The sequence below is a fragment of the Stegodyphus dumicola genome, chromosome X2, assembly GCF_044657685.1.
Source record: "Stegodyphus dumicola isolate Sdum_Otavi_A_Nest chromosome X2, ASM4465768v1".
In the NCBI taxonomy this organism is placed as follows: Eukaryota; Metazoa; Arthropoda; class Arachnida; order Araneae; family Eresidae; genus Stegodyphus; species Stegodyphus dumicola.
In genome coordinates, this window is record NC_140781.1 from 51429209 (window position 1) to 51444195 (window position 14987).

At 32.5% G+C, this 14987-nt stretch overlaps 1 protein-coding gene across 1 annotated transcript in view; it reads right to left on the bottom strand.

Moving 5' to 3' along the window:
* Window positions 1-11801, bottom strand: part of LOC118193259 (trypsin-1-like) — a 120200-nt gene extending 108399 nt beyond the window's left edge. Inside the window, exon 1 of the mRNA XM_035364311.2 lies at window positions 11606-11801. Within this exon, the coding sequence (XP_035220202.1) occupies window positions 11606-11613 (8 nt within the window). The 5' untranslated portion in view covers window positions 11614-11801. The remainder of the gene's footprint in view (window positions 1-11605) is intronic.
* Between the last annotated feature and the right edge of the window lie 3186 nt (window positions 11802-14987).

Genomic DNA, 14987 nt, shown 5'->3' on the forward strand with positions numbered 1-14987 from the left:
ATTCTTGAGGCAGTTATCTTGTTAGAACATTTCCTTACACTTTTTTTACATATTATAGACAATTGCTATAATTCCGAAATCTTATACTGTTAATGTAGTTGTGAAGTATAACAGATTTACACAGACTTTTCTGTTATATCAGAAAACTTTCTTCATAATAATGGAAAGTTTTTATCGTAATTGAGGAATTTTTAGTAGGCATTTAATGTATTCAAATATTATTTGTGTCCTTGATTTTCATTGTAGCTCTTTTGTGAGGTGGCACTGAAATAAAAAATGCTTTGGGTGTTCCTTTTCCCCACATATACACTTATCTGAGTTACCCAGATTTCGCGCGAAGTAATATGTGGGGAACGGACTATGGCCGAATAAAAAGATGTTAATAAAGAAGTTGTGCGAGATTGGATCATAGGTGGGGGGGGGTTAAAAAAGCAGTTGAAAAGCCTTCTACATACTACTGCATTTACCCCATTCAACTTGCCTTTCCTTTAATGCAACTTTTATCAACATATATTTCGAAGATATGCATCGTTTACAGGCATGCATAGCAGCCACTTGGGGGCGTTCGTCAACAGTTATTGATCTGAACATTCAATGAGCAATTGCTAGCAACTGATGGGTCCTATGGCCTTGAATGTTTAATAATTACATTACCTGTGTGAGCTTTACACATATTTAATTTCATTAAAAACATTACCTTTATTCGAGTTTTTTTTTTTTCTTCCAAAAGAATGTATTTTCTTTTTGTTGTTTTACAGGGCCAGCTCCAGACCGCCGATAAGCAGCCGGTAAGCAGAGTGTGCTAGCTAATTTGTTCACTCAAGTGATAACTAAATAAAGGTATGTTTTGCTTTGAGTTTTGCAATAACTAAACGATGCTTTTACTATGTTCATGTAAAAGAATAAGGATGTAATTTTAAGATATATAGCCGCCGTGGAGAATTTTAGTTTAAATGTTCACTTTATTTTAGATCTAGGAATCATAAATATATATTTTATTAAAAACTATAGTTTCAAGTTATCAACTTTGAGAAGAAACAGTCTAAGTTGAATGCAAGAAGATACAGCATAACTCTAAGCAAAGAATTTTGATCAGACAATAAGGCAAAAGGAAAGAACATCTGAAAGCTTTTCGAAAGAAGAAAAGGAAGTTGTGTTTCAGTTCACAATTGTTTTATTGCTGCTAGTCGTGATCGTGAGAAAACAAAGACCGAAACGTTTTTAGAATACATGAAATGAATTCATAAACATACTCATATAGTGTAATGTTATAAAATCAAGCAACAACACTAGTCATGATCAGCATTGAGTAGCAGTTAGAGGTACATGCCGTACTAGTAGCTATAATTCAAACATAAATACAACTGACTAAGGAAACTAAGGAAACGAAATATAATGGATAGATCGTATTACATGAGCTATGTAAAGAATGGATGGAACGGTGACGATAACTTAAGACATTAAAAAATTGGTTTCACGATGAGTTTCTAGCATCAGAACCGTCGTATATTTTATAGAGAGTTATATATTTTTGAGTTTTTTTATTTTAACCAGGACAAAGGTTAAATATCTTTGACCTACCTGGCTGCTGGTTAGGGTCAAGATTCCTTGACTTTTCTACACGGTTTCAACTTAATTTGGAGAATAATAATAATCTCCCCCAAAAGTATTAATTTGCATCTATCATTTACGAAACATTAGTCGGTTTGTACTAATGACACACAAATATTAATTTATACGTAACATTTTCGACCAGCAGTTAATGCAACAAATTTTTAACTGCTTGGGAAATTTGGCCAGGACGCATTAAGACTGCCAGACCCCTTAACCACGGAATTTTTACTGAAGCCTCTAATGCTCACGTTCCTTGTTTCCGTTAAAGTTCAAACAGGGTCATGAGAACGTATGTAAAATGATTTCGGGGAACCTCTAAAACTTAAAGCCTTGGGCACGGGCCTTACGGGACTAGACGGCAGTGAGGCTCTGAAATAAGTATAATATTTTAAGCTGCTCATTAGCAACGGCTATTTCAGAAAGTATCGACAGTATAGTTAAATTTCATAATCATCTAGCAAGTCTCTTGTAGTATGCCTAGAGTGTTGAAAGAACTTGATCCGCTAGCTCAACGAGAGCGTTTCGCAAAGTAAAGCAGATTGACCTTCATTCAAACTTCGACCTAATGAATATTTCATTTGATTCGTACTTTGAACGCAAGATGTCGCTTTGTCAGCGATCAACGACTCCGGTGGGTGTAAAGAAGGATACCGCGGGAATTCCGCATTTGTTTGCAAATATAAATTGCGCATTCTTAAATTTAGCACATTTTTTTTCTATTGATAGATAACGGTTTCATCTATAAGGAAATTTCTCTCCAATTTTGTGGCTGCAGGAATACGATTGCTGCATCTCGTATCATTTTATCAGCATTAAGAGTGGCAGCAAACTTTTCTTCTTTTTTCTATCTTTGCCTGAAATACTTAATTCAGTATTTGGCTAGTAAATAAACTTAGGCGGTTATGCGTGAACGTCTAAATAAAATGTTATAAATAGAAACATTAGCAGTTAAAACGTATCATTTACGTATTAAATATCTACAGGAGTTTTAACAAACACTCCCCAGTTAAATCATTTGCAGTAACAGCAAAAGTCATTTCACCTTTCGAACAGCGTGAATCTATACTGCATGATTTCAGTTGCAAGCAGACATCGTTTCCTTTTCACAAACTGAAATGTTTTACTGGAGATTTGCAAAAGTTTCTAAGACTGTCAGTGGAGGTCTAGAGGGAACAAAAATAATTTTTGTATATCACCTACGTATAGAATGATGTCTTACCCTCTACATGTACAAAAATCTATTATAAAAGCTCCATCACTGATGACTGTACATACAAATTGATCTTGCAAAAGATGTAAAATTCAGTTTCGATAAGTACGTAACTATACTGTGAAACATATTCTTCATATATTATTAATAATATTTTCGCCCACCAGCGGCCGAGCGGTTAAGTCGCTAAACACTAGTAATTCCGACCTGGGTTCGGTTCCAGGCAAATGGGCTGGTTGCTTGAGCGTTTTCGTGGTTACCCCTGTGTGTAACGTGTATATTAGCCAGTTCCCCTTAGAAAGTCCTCCACGAAGGTATCCCTCCCCTTAGGCAAATAGTATGCTTTGCCGTAAACAAATAAACCAAGCCAATACTAATAATGTTTCCTGTTTGTTTTCTTACAGGGCTAACTCCACGCATAAGCATCGTTTATTGCTAGACGGAGGGCTCTAATTAAGTTGCTCGCCCAAGTGACAACTAAACAAAGATATGTTTTGCTTTGAATTATTTAATAAGTTTAATTTATAGGAGGTGGGGATTATATTGGTTGCATAGGGTGTAGTAAAAGTTTCAACCGGGTCTGATATCTTGTATTCTTGAATGCTTTATCTAATACGTATAGCATAAAAATATGTGTTAAACGACTGTTTGCATTCAAGGTAAAATTTCTAATCAACAGTATATTGTTAATATTGTTAAGCTAACCGACTTCCGCTTAACCGAAATGATGCAGTCAAATAATATGGAATAATTGAAAACTAGACATTTTCCATTTTATTTTAAATTACACTTTTCACTCTGTCATAATTTAGAGATGTCTATTTCATAATGCAAACGAATTGCTATATTGCACAAAGTATTGTGAAATCTCAGTCCGATAGCTGATTTGCAAATATTTGCGGCTCTTCTTTAAAACAGTCTGCTGAAAGGAAATGCGCTCTGAGAAGCGAAAACACTGAAGCTATATTTTGAATAACAAATTGAAGAGTCTGAGAACTTTCCTATTTCCCACGTTTCGTGCAATATAAATTAAATATCTTATGTCTAATGAAAGGGTTGCATTTGCCTAGCCGCTTGGATGATAAATATCTTAGTAGCATAACGTAACGTAGCATGATGGCTTCCCAGAAATGAAAAGATTAAGCAAGGGATGTTTCTAACGTCTACAATGCAAATGAAATTTTGCAATCTGGTGCAATCTGATTATCCATGCAGTAAGGAAATTTATTACTCTGGCTTTCAGTGATATTGTCAGTATTACAAAAAAGGATTTCTGCGAGTAAAAACATGCTAGCATGGCCGGCTCCAACTTTTACGGCTCACTAGGTCATCAATATAGTTCACGCCCTTATATTTGCTTGTGTCTAAATGTGTAGGTGCCCGTTTCTATAAATGCTCATGCTTTTAAATTAAAATACTAATAATTTTTACCGCGCATTTTTCCAACTCCGCTTGTGGAAAATTAGTTTAAATAGTTAAATTATTATAAAAGCAAGTATTTACAATTCTTTTACTAATTGTACGTTATTTTCCGGTATTTATGTGTTAACGGAGAAGGCCTGGCTAACTTCGGTGATAATTTAATAAAAATAGCTTTTTATTTTATTTATTTCGGGTGGAAAATGTTTGACAGTCGCTTCAAAGATAAGCTTTGAAAAATATTTTACTGTGCTATTGCTTTCTGCCGTTGCATGAACTCCGCTAATTACGACCTCAAGTGGTGTCTAGCTGTTGCAACATCGGTATGCGCTCTTGGATTGACTCGAATGAAATTTCATTTCGCGTAAACTAGGAACATTATCAGATACTCGGTAATGTATACTCTTGCAAGAAATTAACATCAACACCTTCATTATTTGGTAGATCCTATAAGGCCCATAATCGAACTATAAATTTAAAAAGAAAAATAAATTCTTTATTAAAACCCCTACCGAGCGGTAAAGTCGCTGAACACTGGTAGTTCGGTCCGGGGTTCAAATCTCGGCGAACTGCTGCATGAGCGCTTTCGTGGTTTTCCTCATATGTAACGCATTTAAGAGCCAGCTTTCCTTAGAAAGTCCTTCACAAAAGCATTTCTTCCCTTAGGCAAATATCTCTCATGTGCTTTACCATAATCACATAAACCAAACGAAACCGTTCTTAAAAATAAGACTTATAGACTTTCTTTAAAACTTGCGACATCATACGTTTGCAATAGCAATTAATTTATGTTACGATGCCAAAGTTGGAAACTATTCACTCCTTTTTAGCGTTTTCTCCGTTTAACACGTAATTAGTAATACGTCCTTAGTTCCTTTGTGTACGAAATTTTGACGTTTATTCTGTTATGTTATTTTGGATCATTACATTAGCCGTTTCCATTTTTTATGAAAAGTAACTTCATAAAGTGTTAGCCAAAAAAGATTTTTTCAAAATGGGTCTGCCGCGAATGGTTCGGTTAACACACGTTAAGTGTTGGGAAAGACAAAATATACAGGCGGATTTGGGTCAGGGGGTTCGGCGCCTCATCAAACCTGCTTCTCTAAACGGTGAGCTGTTTCTGTTCATTCTATCAAACTCATTTGAAGGAAAAGTAGTAATAATAACTGTAAATCAGGTTAGAAACTAATTTATTTCAGAAAACTCAGGGTGTTCTGCATCAGAGTTTTAACAGTCTTCAAGATAACTAACAGAAATGCTATTTTTAAATTTTAATCAAAAATACGTTTTTTTTTTTTTTTTTTTTTTTTTTACGGTTTTACTCAATACGCAATCTTAAACTTAGGTCTGTATGTTTCTGTATCAACAGAGTTATGTCAAGGGTCAGGAATACCAATATTCAACATTTTTATTTATATTAAAGTTTACATCTACTGATTAGAAAACAGAAGATTAAAATGCAGCTGTGCATACTTTCTTCAACAATTTTTTTTAAATATCATAAAATCGTGCTTTTTCCCAGTTCGTTTAGGCTTTTGAATCTTATTATTTTCTCTTTTTTATTATACATATTAAGGCTAAAATATCTCTTTCTTTTCAATGGAATGATAATAATTTTATTTCATATTATTCATATTATTCTTCTTGTTTTCAATGTTTTTCATGAATACGAATGTCAAGGAAGGGCAACAGATAATTCTAATGATCCAATTATACGGGGAAGAAATGAAGAAATGTAGCGCGCTGCTCATTATGCGGATCAGAACTGCTTTAAAATTAAAGTGTAAGAATTGAGATCTGATTTTATCAGAATAATGCTAATAGTTTACCCACAAGCTGACATAGTCTACTACAATATCAATTTGGTGAATCGAAAAAAAAATAATAATATCCCTCGTGAATTTATTACAACCACTTATTTCTTGCATTGAAGGAGGGATTTTGGTGGTTACACATTCAGAACTTTTGGCGAAGAGCGGAACGAGATTTTAGAGGGAAAAGAAGTTTTGGAGACAAGTCCTAAGAATCTGAGAGCAGTTAGTTATACACGTTAATTAATTTTGAATTTTAAATGAAGAATTACATTTTAAAAAACAATAAATTCTTACATCGATAGAACTAGAGACAACATTAGAGATTACCTATTCACTGTATAATTATTTATTTTATGTGAGTAGTGAAGTGATGTGATGTGATCCAAGAAGTCAAACTCTTGATTTAATCCATTTTAATACACACGCCTTGCTATTGCTATTTTACCCTTTCATAAGTGAAGTTGTGCTATGAAACTGACCTCAAAAAAGTTTTAATATGCGTAGCATTGTTATGAACATACATATATACAACTGAACAGAAATTTTATTCCTCTTAACACAATTAGTTATTTTCTGCGTTATTTGAATGTAGTTTTTTCTAACAAGAGCATTAACTGGAGCATTAATTTTTAATTTTCTTATTTAGCATTATCTAATATACTTCCTGAATTCTGATTGAAATACGACCTAATGTACCCATTGTAATATTTTACTTACAGCTTAAAGATCATCACAGTTTGGAAACGTATTTTATAAAAGTCATGATTAAGTTATAATTTTGAGAGTGATGGAGATAACAAACTCTGTAAATTGCTTAGTATATTGAAGAAATGGCTTTAATTTTGTACATACTGAATCTAAAGGGTACTGAAATGCTTCAACGAATGGGAGGAGGGAGTTAGAATATATAATAGCAGCTTTCGAATAGAAAATTAAGAAAATAAGAAATTTTCTTTCCTCTCACTGCATGTCTTCGTGGAGTAACTGGGAGCATGTGAAGTCCGTTGCTTGAATCCTGATGTGGGCATCTGTAATCTTGCATGTTTTTGCACCGAAATAAAATCTAATGTTTTTACAACCCAAGATCTCCAAAACAAACATAATTCATATAGAAAACTACTGAAATTAAGGAATTACATTCAGAATGGGACAGCACTCGCGAAGAGGCGTTGAGTTTATTAGAGATCAACAAAGTGATTATGATATTTAAGTGGTTTCAGATAATAATTCAATTTCGCAGCTACGTCTGCTAATAGTCAAGTGGCAAAGCCGCGAAATACTAAACTTCTCGATGACTTGACAATTTGCTATAAATGGGTTTTATTCAGCAAGGGTAACAATTTACCTTGGAATGGCTCTCCAGAAAAATGCTTTTTTCTATTAAACAGATAGCTTTCGTGTGTGTAGATGTATTTAATTATTCCTCTTCATTATCATCTTTACATGTGTTTTTTTCTATTCTTATAACATAGTAACAGTGAAATTAGCGTCAAAATTATTTACATACGAATTGACTGAGTTAATTAAACATCTCACCACGATTATGTTTTTTTTTTCAATACATATTTTTTATCGCGTAGTTTTCTTTAATTCCAAGACAAATTTTAAGAATTTTGAATAGTTTACAATCCTCTGAATTAATGACATTAAGTTATTCTTAAAAGTAATGCGGTTTAAAAGTATTCTATGCAATGTTTCTGAACATTAAAATTTATTACGAGTTAACATATTTAAAGCTAATTTATGTTTGTGTTATTCCACTCACTGCGTCTGCCTAATCTGAATTCGTAGCTCATTTCCGCTGCATGAAATTATATTAATGCCGATTAGTCCATCTTTGCCTAACAAGCTTTCCAAAGTCCACGGATAGAATTTTAACGATGCTGTAATTGCCTGTACATTGCTTCAGCATTTGCAACGTGCATTGGAAGAAATTAAATAAGGATGCCTAAAATTGCTGCACCGAATTATTATTTTCTTGCTCCATTTTCTTGCTAAAATTTACCGTTGAACGAGATATATGGCTTGAGGTTTTTTCCTCTTGTATTCATATTTAATTTGTTTCGGAATTATATAGTGGGTTTCATTAACTGTTATTTCTGAGTTATTGCTGGATGGATTAAGTGATTAATTTTCGGTCGAGAATGGAATGTAAAGAGATAAGACATGATTTCTTTTCTGAATTGTTTTACTCCTTGCAATGAAACGGTAAAAACAATTCTTTCATAACAAACAAAAATACTTAAAATTTTGAATTTTGTAGTGGAAGAATTAAGGCAAACCATTTCGTTTCATTATTAAAGAAATGATACTGATACAACACATTTTTAAAAGTTTAGGTAACAAATATAAAAATGCATTTATAAATAATCTGTTCCTTCTTAAACAAATTTTGAGAACTACAGTTTCATAAAGACTGAAACTTAAAAGAAAAGTTTAAAAAAAGGGTGGGGAGGGGGGAATTTGAATAAAAGTAAAATAACTAAGTAACAACGAAAATTAGTCCAAAAATGGTCAAATTTTGTTAGTCGCGACTTATTTAGATAAAAAATAGTCCTAAGTACTTATTCATGAAATGTAAAGCTCTGAAGTTCCGAAGTTAACTGATGAGTCAGAGTAGAGATAAAAATAAAGTAAGAAATTATGTTACATCTTACTAATTAAAAAAACTAAAGTTGTATGTCATAAGGATATGCGTTCATGAGTTTATGAGTTCAATAATATCGTGTAAAATATTATCTGGCAGTCAATTAAACGGTCTTATTTAAATTAGATTCCATACAAAGTAAATAAATCAGATTTTTGCAAATTAAGTGAAAACAGAACAAAGTTTTCTAGTTGAAATACAAGCGATAAATATTTTATCTCACAACTAGTGAAAATACGACAAATTAAACGAGCTGTCTTTCAATTTTCTTTTTCAAAACTATGGAAAATTAAAAGGCCATTGGATTTAGCAATTTAAAAGAATTCAGCACCTGGTTTAGTGTATATCCAAAATGCCAGTATTTAGTGTATATCCAAAGTATCCAAAATGCTGAAAAAATGCCATCAGAAACACCTAGCTTTAAAATCCACGCTACTTCAATAATTCTGGACGTTAAAGTAACTACAAGTTTAGATATTCCAAAAGTAAGTCATGAATACATATATTTCAATAAGAATGTTCTTAACTCTACTCTGGCTGATGGAAAGAGAAGCTTCAGCAAACTTAAATTCATAAACAATTTACGTGCGATTTTCACTTGGTACAGAAAAACTTCCAAACACGGTCGTTCTGTTTATAGAACATAAATTAAATAAGCAAGCAGGTTTTGAAAAAAATCATTATGATTTTGCTTCGTTAAGAGGGAAAAATATATAAATGCTATTAGTGTAAAACTTTTTATATTAATTATGTTATTGTTATAGTATTTCAGTGTTATTTGCTGTTTATCCGAAAAGTGTATGATTTTTATTTAGAATCTGTAAATTTTTATGCATATATCATTATTTCTGAACATATAAAATGCCTTCAAATTATTATACGATTTATGGATAATATCATGATTTAAAATAATTGTCTTTAGAACATGTTGAAGATTGCATACTACACTCTATCGATTGTTGAAATTCTCTTAAATGTTCCCAGAACCTAAGCATTGTAATATTGCCGCTTCACTTAACAGAAACCTGCCAACGGATAAACTAAACAGTTGTTCTAGTAATCGAATCTTTCTAGACATTAAACAAAATTTTATTCTGATATTTAGTAACCGTAATTAATTCTGTTATTAACTGCAAGTATATAGGTATTTCTGAAAGGGCTGTTTTACATTTACATTTATTATGTAAAACAACAGTGTTTTATAAAAAGTCGGCAAAAGTTATTCATTTCTATTATTTTACAATACAGAGTGACTGTTAAGTTTTTTTTAAATTATCGATACTATAATTAGTCAGTGATGGCTTCTCTTCTAACCATGTTAAAATTCCCATTTCATGAAATCTGAGTTAACATTGATATTTCTAAGAAAATTAGTCTCTTTTTGCAAATATTGGTTTTTATTTGTATTACTTACAGCTAATATTTTTCAATTCATTCTTAAAGATTCTAATCGTAAAGAAATGTAAATCTTACTTGTTATAAAACATACTTTATTCTCTTTCCGAAATTAAACTTGTTCAATTTGTTCCCTGAAATGAGCATTAGGCTAAATCAGCGAAGCATAAAAACTAGAAAAGAGTGTTAGTCCGACAAATCCTACATTCTTTGTTATTTGAAAGCAGCATCTGAGAAGTTCTTGGATTCCACAAAACTCTTCTAAATAAAAATGAAAAAAGAGTTTTCATGCTTTTATTGACAATCATTTTGAAAGGACTAGAAACAAATGTCCGTTAAACAAAACTTCTTTTTGCTCTTAATGTTATATATCTTTGTTTTTAAATAACGATGTTAAACGATCTTTAGAAGTCCCATCTTAACGCTTTTGCAGTCCTTAGCAGAGTCATTAAGACTGAAGCCCAAGTGCTTAATCTTTTGTTTTGATGTTACATTCATCTTTACTATGTTTTAAATGACTTCCGCAAACTGTTAGTATAATTTTATTATTTCAAGTTTTGATAATGATGAAGAGAGGTTCACCTTCAATATCTCTTAAAAAGCATATAGGGCTTAATACTTTAAATCAGGATTCTTAAACTTTTTTCAGTCGCAACCCCGTTTTATCACTGAGATGTTTTCGCTACCTCCATAGGACTCAATAATATTTAGGAAAATTTTGTGGGATCCCATAAGTATTGCGCAAATCCGACACACTCGTGAGTGAAACCGTCAATTTTTTCACTTGTACTGTAATATATTATTGCAGTTTTAGGTCATTAAATTTAATTTCTAATTTTAAGACATAGTACAATGTGAAAATTTTAAATAAGTAACAGACGAAATGACAGCGTCACGTGCAAAGCAAGGAAAATGAACGTTTATATTATAAAAAGAATGCGTCGAAACGTTTTCGTTTTTTTCTTTCTCTCGATTGCCTTATTTTTATCTATTTTCAGAAAAATATGTGGCAAATGTAAAATTATTATAGTAAGTTAAAGAAATATCAAAACTTAATTTTTGACGACCTCCTGCTTCAGGTCGCGACCCACAGTTTAAGAAACCCTGTTTTAAATCGAACACAAGCTGGTTTAAAAGCTGTGAATTTCTTTTATGTCCGTTAGCACTGTGTTTTGTAAACACTACTGAAAATCACAGCTTATCCAAATTTCGCTCAGTACGATGCAAAATGTAATACGCCAAAATTCTGTTCACTAAGAAAAAAAAAACGTTGGCATGTCTGATGAAACAGTTTCCAAGTAGCAAGTCCAATATATTTGGACGAAAACTGAGTACGCATCTTTTCAAAATTTTCTTTCCGTTTTGGCTGATAACGGAAAAAATTAAAGAGGAAAACATGATACCTTTGCTTGCTTTATGAAACGTAATTATCTCATACGAAATGCATTCAAATGAACAAAATAAAATCAATAAAACAAGAAAATTATGCTACAGAAAATAACTCACGTGTCCATAGACTAGGAAATCCATCCTTCGTTCAACCATTGACCTCCATGACTAATCCTTCACTTTCGGAAGGCAACGCGCAGGCTTTTATAATTGAAACTATCCCGATTTGAGCCCTTACGTGTTTTACTGCTAAGAGCTTCTCTGAAGCCTAACTGCTGCAGTCAGCATCTGTTCGACCGACTGAACTAGCGATACTCAAGACACTCCATGACATTACGAGAATGTAGGTTATGGTTGTCTGTCCCTCAGGCAAGTCGCCCCCTCGTATCTGTTTGCTGCTCACTATCTCCTTTTTGAAACCTCTCCACACTTTTTTTTTTCAAGTGTTACGGTGGGCTTCTTTTCTATGTTGGTGTGCGCGCTTCACGGACTGCTGATTCTTTCGTGTATGTCGCGATACGAAAAGGTAAATCAGACTGATCACATTGTGTCATTTTACGTAACGTTTTATGAATGAAAAGTTACTCTTGTATAATAGTTTACAAAACTACGCAATCGGATAACCAACCATAAAGCAAATAATTTTTTTATTGCCTTGCCTTTCAAATGTATTTCGTCTTAACTCGCTGTGAACTAAATAAAATCGTAATATAATATTTATGATATATTTCAGTAATTATAAAAGATATATTATTTATGATATATTATTATTAATTATTTCAGTAATTATCCCCTTGAAAGAAAGCCTTGAGATCGCTTTATATGCTTGACGTTATTTTTCATTTGCTGTCTAGTGTTTTCTTGAATTGAATAATTATAATAAGGGTGAATTTTAAAAAGCAGTTTATATTTATTTAAAAACTACTTGCAAGCATTTCTTATCAAATATTAAGCTTTCCATTTATGTGCTGAAAAGTTAATTTATACAATTTTAAATAAAAGTAGCGAAAAATTATAGGTGATCAAACAAGATGAGAAGGGAACTGCATTTACATATACTCGAAAATTTCAGTTAAGTGATAATTTGCTGGAATGTAGAAAATATAATCAATGATTTAAATTAAATGACTTATTTACGCTAAAATATTTAAATCAATATATTTATTCTATGATTTATTCTCTAAAATACAGATTTTGAAGCCTGAGTTAAAAGGTAAATTTTGCAAATTAATAAAATGAAAAATGTAGCTGAGGTGTTTAAACAAAGCGCAGCGAAAAGTTTTACATGGTTAAATATGAAAAAGGATTTCAGATGAGAAGCAAACTGAGTTCACAAATACTCGAAAATTTCACTTAAGTGATCATTTGCTATGATGTTAAAAATATAATAACAATGCTTTAAAACAACTGACTTATTTATGCTTAAAATATTTAAATTAATTTACTTATTCTATGAATTTATTCTCCAAAATTTAGAGTTTAAAGCCTCAGTTATAGATAAATTCTGCAATCTCAGAAAATGAAAAATATAGCTGGTTTACTTACCTGGCGTCTGAGTAAAGTAGATTAAAATGCAATAAAGTAGATTAAAGGCAGTAAAGGAGATTAAAAAGAGAGTAAAGTGCATTAAAAGAAGAAACTAGATCTTGTTTGGCTTTTGAAATATGTTACTGAAAAGAAACCGAAAGCTTTTACATATATGACTGTGTTTAAAAGGAGTCATATTCAGAGAAATTGACGCTTTCATTAAACTCCAGATATCTTTTGGTGCTAAGTGCGTAAAACATGCTTTGATAAATGGTTTTCATTTGCAGCCTGCAGTTACTTTTTCGCCCTGTTGAGCGGGTGATAGGGGAGTAATTTGCCAGAGTGTTGGATCCAAGTTCGAATCCTCAGAGAAGGCATGGATGTTTGTAAGTGTATCATGTCTCTAGGGCATACGGGATCTTAAAATACCAGCCAGCCGAAAGTTATCATGAAAAGTTGGTGAAGGGAAGAAAGTTGGTAATAGACCCTCGGATCCATTACCTAAGTTGTAATCCATCGAAACTGTGACGGAACTGGGTTTAGGCAAAAGCAGACAAAACCTTCTTCCTCTTGGTCGTGATAAATTCATGGATTTGATCTAGATTATGTTCCTAATAGGAGGTTAAGTCTAAAAAATAACAGCGCAGGTTTTTTTAATTGATTTTGGTAAAGCGCATGATGGTTAGTAGCAGCATATGAAGAGAGATAATTTCGTGGAGGATTTTATAAAGTAAACTTGCCCGCATTTATGCTACACGGGTGAACACCATGAAAACGCCTATGCTAAACACTCTATTTGTCAAGACTTTGGAACTCGGATTCTGTCCATTTGAATTATCAGTCTTCAGTAGTCACTAGGCCAGTCGGCCAGTCGGGGGAGGGGACAAGATTTCAGATTCAAAATTATAGGTGATTAAATATAAAACAAGCTGAGTAGGAAGCTGCATTTACAAATACTCGAAAATTTCAGTTAAGTGATAATTTGCTGTAATGTAGAAAATACAATCAATGATTTAAATTAAATGACTTATTTACGTTAAAAATATCACATGGAAATGTTTCAAATGTAATATTAATCAGGTTTCTTTGTTCTTACAAAGTCTGAGCCGGTAAACTATTATTATTCATTCGTTAGCTACTAGGCCTAACCAGTGGCCAAGTGTTTAATACTGCTGCATACTGATAGTTCGACCCCCCAAAACAGGGTTCGCTGCATGGTTGGTTTTCGTGGTTTTTTCTGTGTGTAATGTGAATATGACCCAGGTTTCCTTATAAAGTCCTTAACGAAAACATCGCTCTTTTAAGGCAGATAGCCCTCGTGGGCTTTGCTTTTTTCAGATAATCTAATCTAATCTAACTATTAGCTGCTATAATTAACTGCTAAACTGTAAACGTAATTATTTTTATAATTAAACTGTAACTGTAAACGTAACCTGCTATAAATTTGTAAACTTTAGCTGCTATAAATCTTCACATAATAAATTGCAATTTTTGCTTTTTATAAGAATAACTGGAAACTTCGTTTAGTCCATGAATGCAATTGTATTAGTCATTTTTATAAAAATTACGGCCTATAACTACTATGAACAGATCTTTTCCTCAACTGAAAGTAAAAAAGGAGCTAAGGAGCGAGGAATAACTGAAAATAAACAGTGCCATTATCCGTAATTGAATACGAGACCTGTAAATAACAACTCAACATACACATCGTCGATGGTATGAACATTCTAATTACTTTCATTTCTTATCATCTAAATGGAGTTAAAGGGAGGCTAGGCGATCGTTCTACATCTAAATAACGATTTACCGTTCGCCATTTTACTGGAACACTCTATATTGAGAAGAAAAGAGTATGAGCGCGAGATAATTTGAAAAATTCATTGTGCTGTTGTCGAATATAGGATTTCCAAATAACCGAACCAGTTACACCTCAAAGAATTTTCTTGATTATGGGAGGAATGTTTCATAAGCA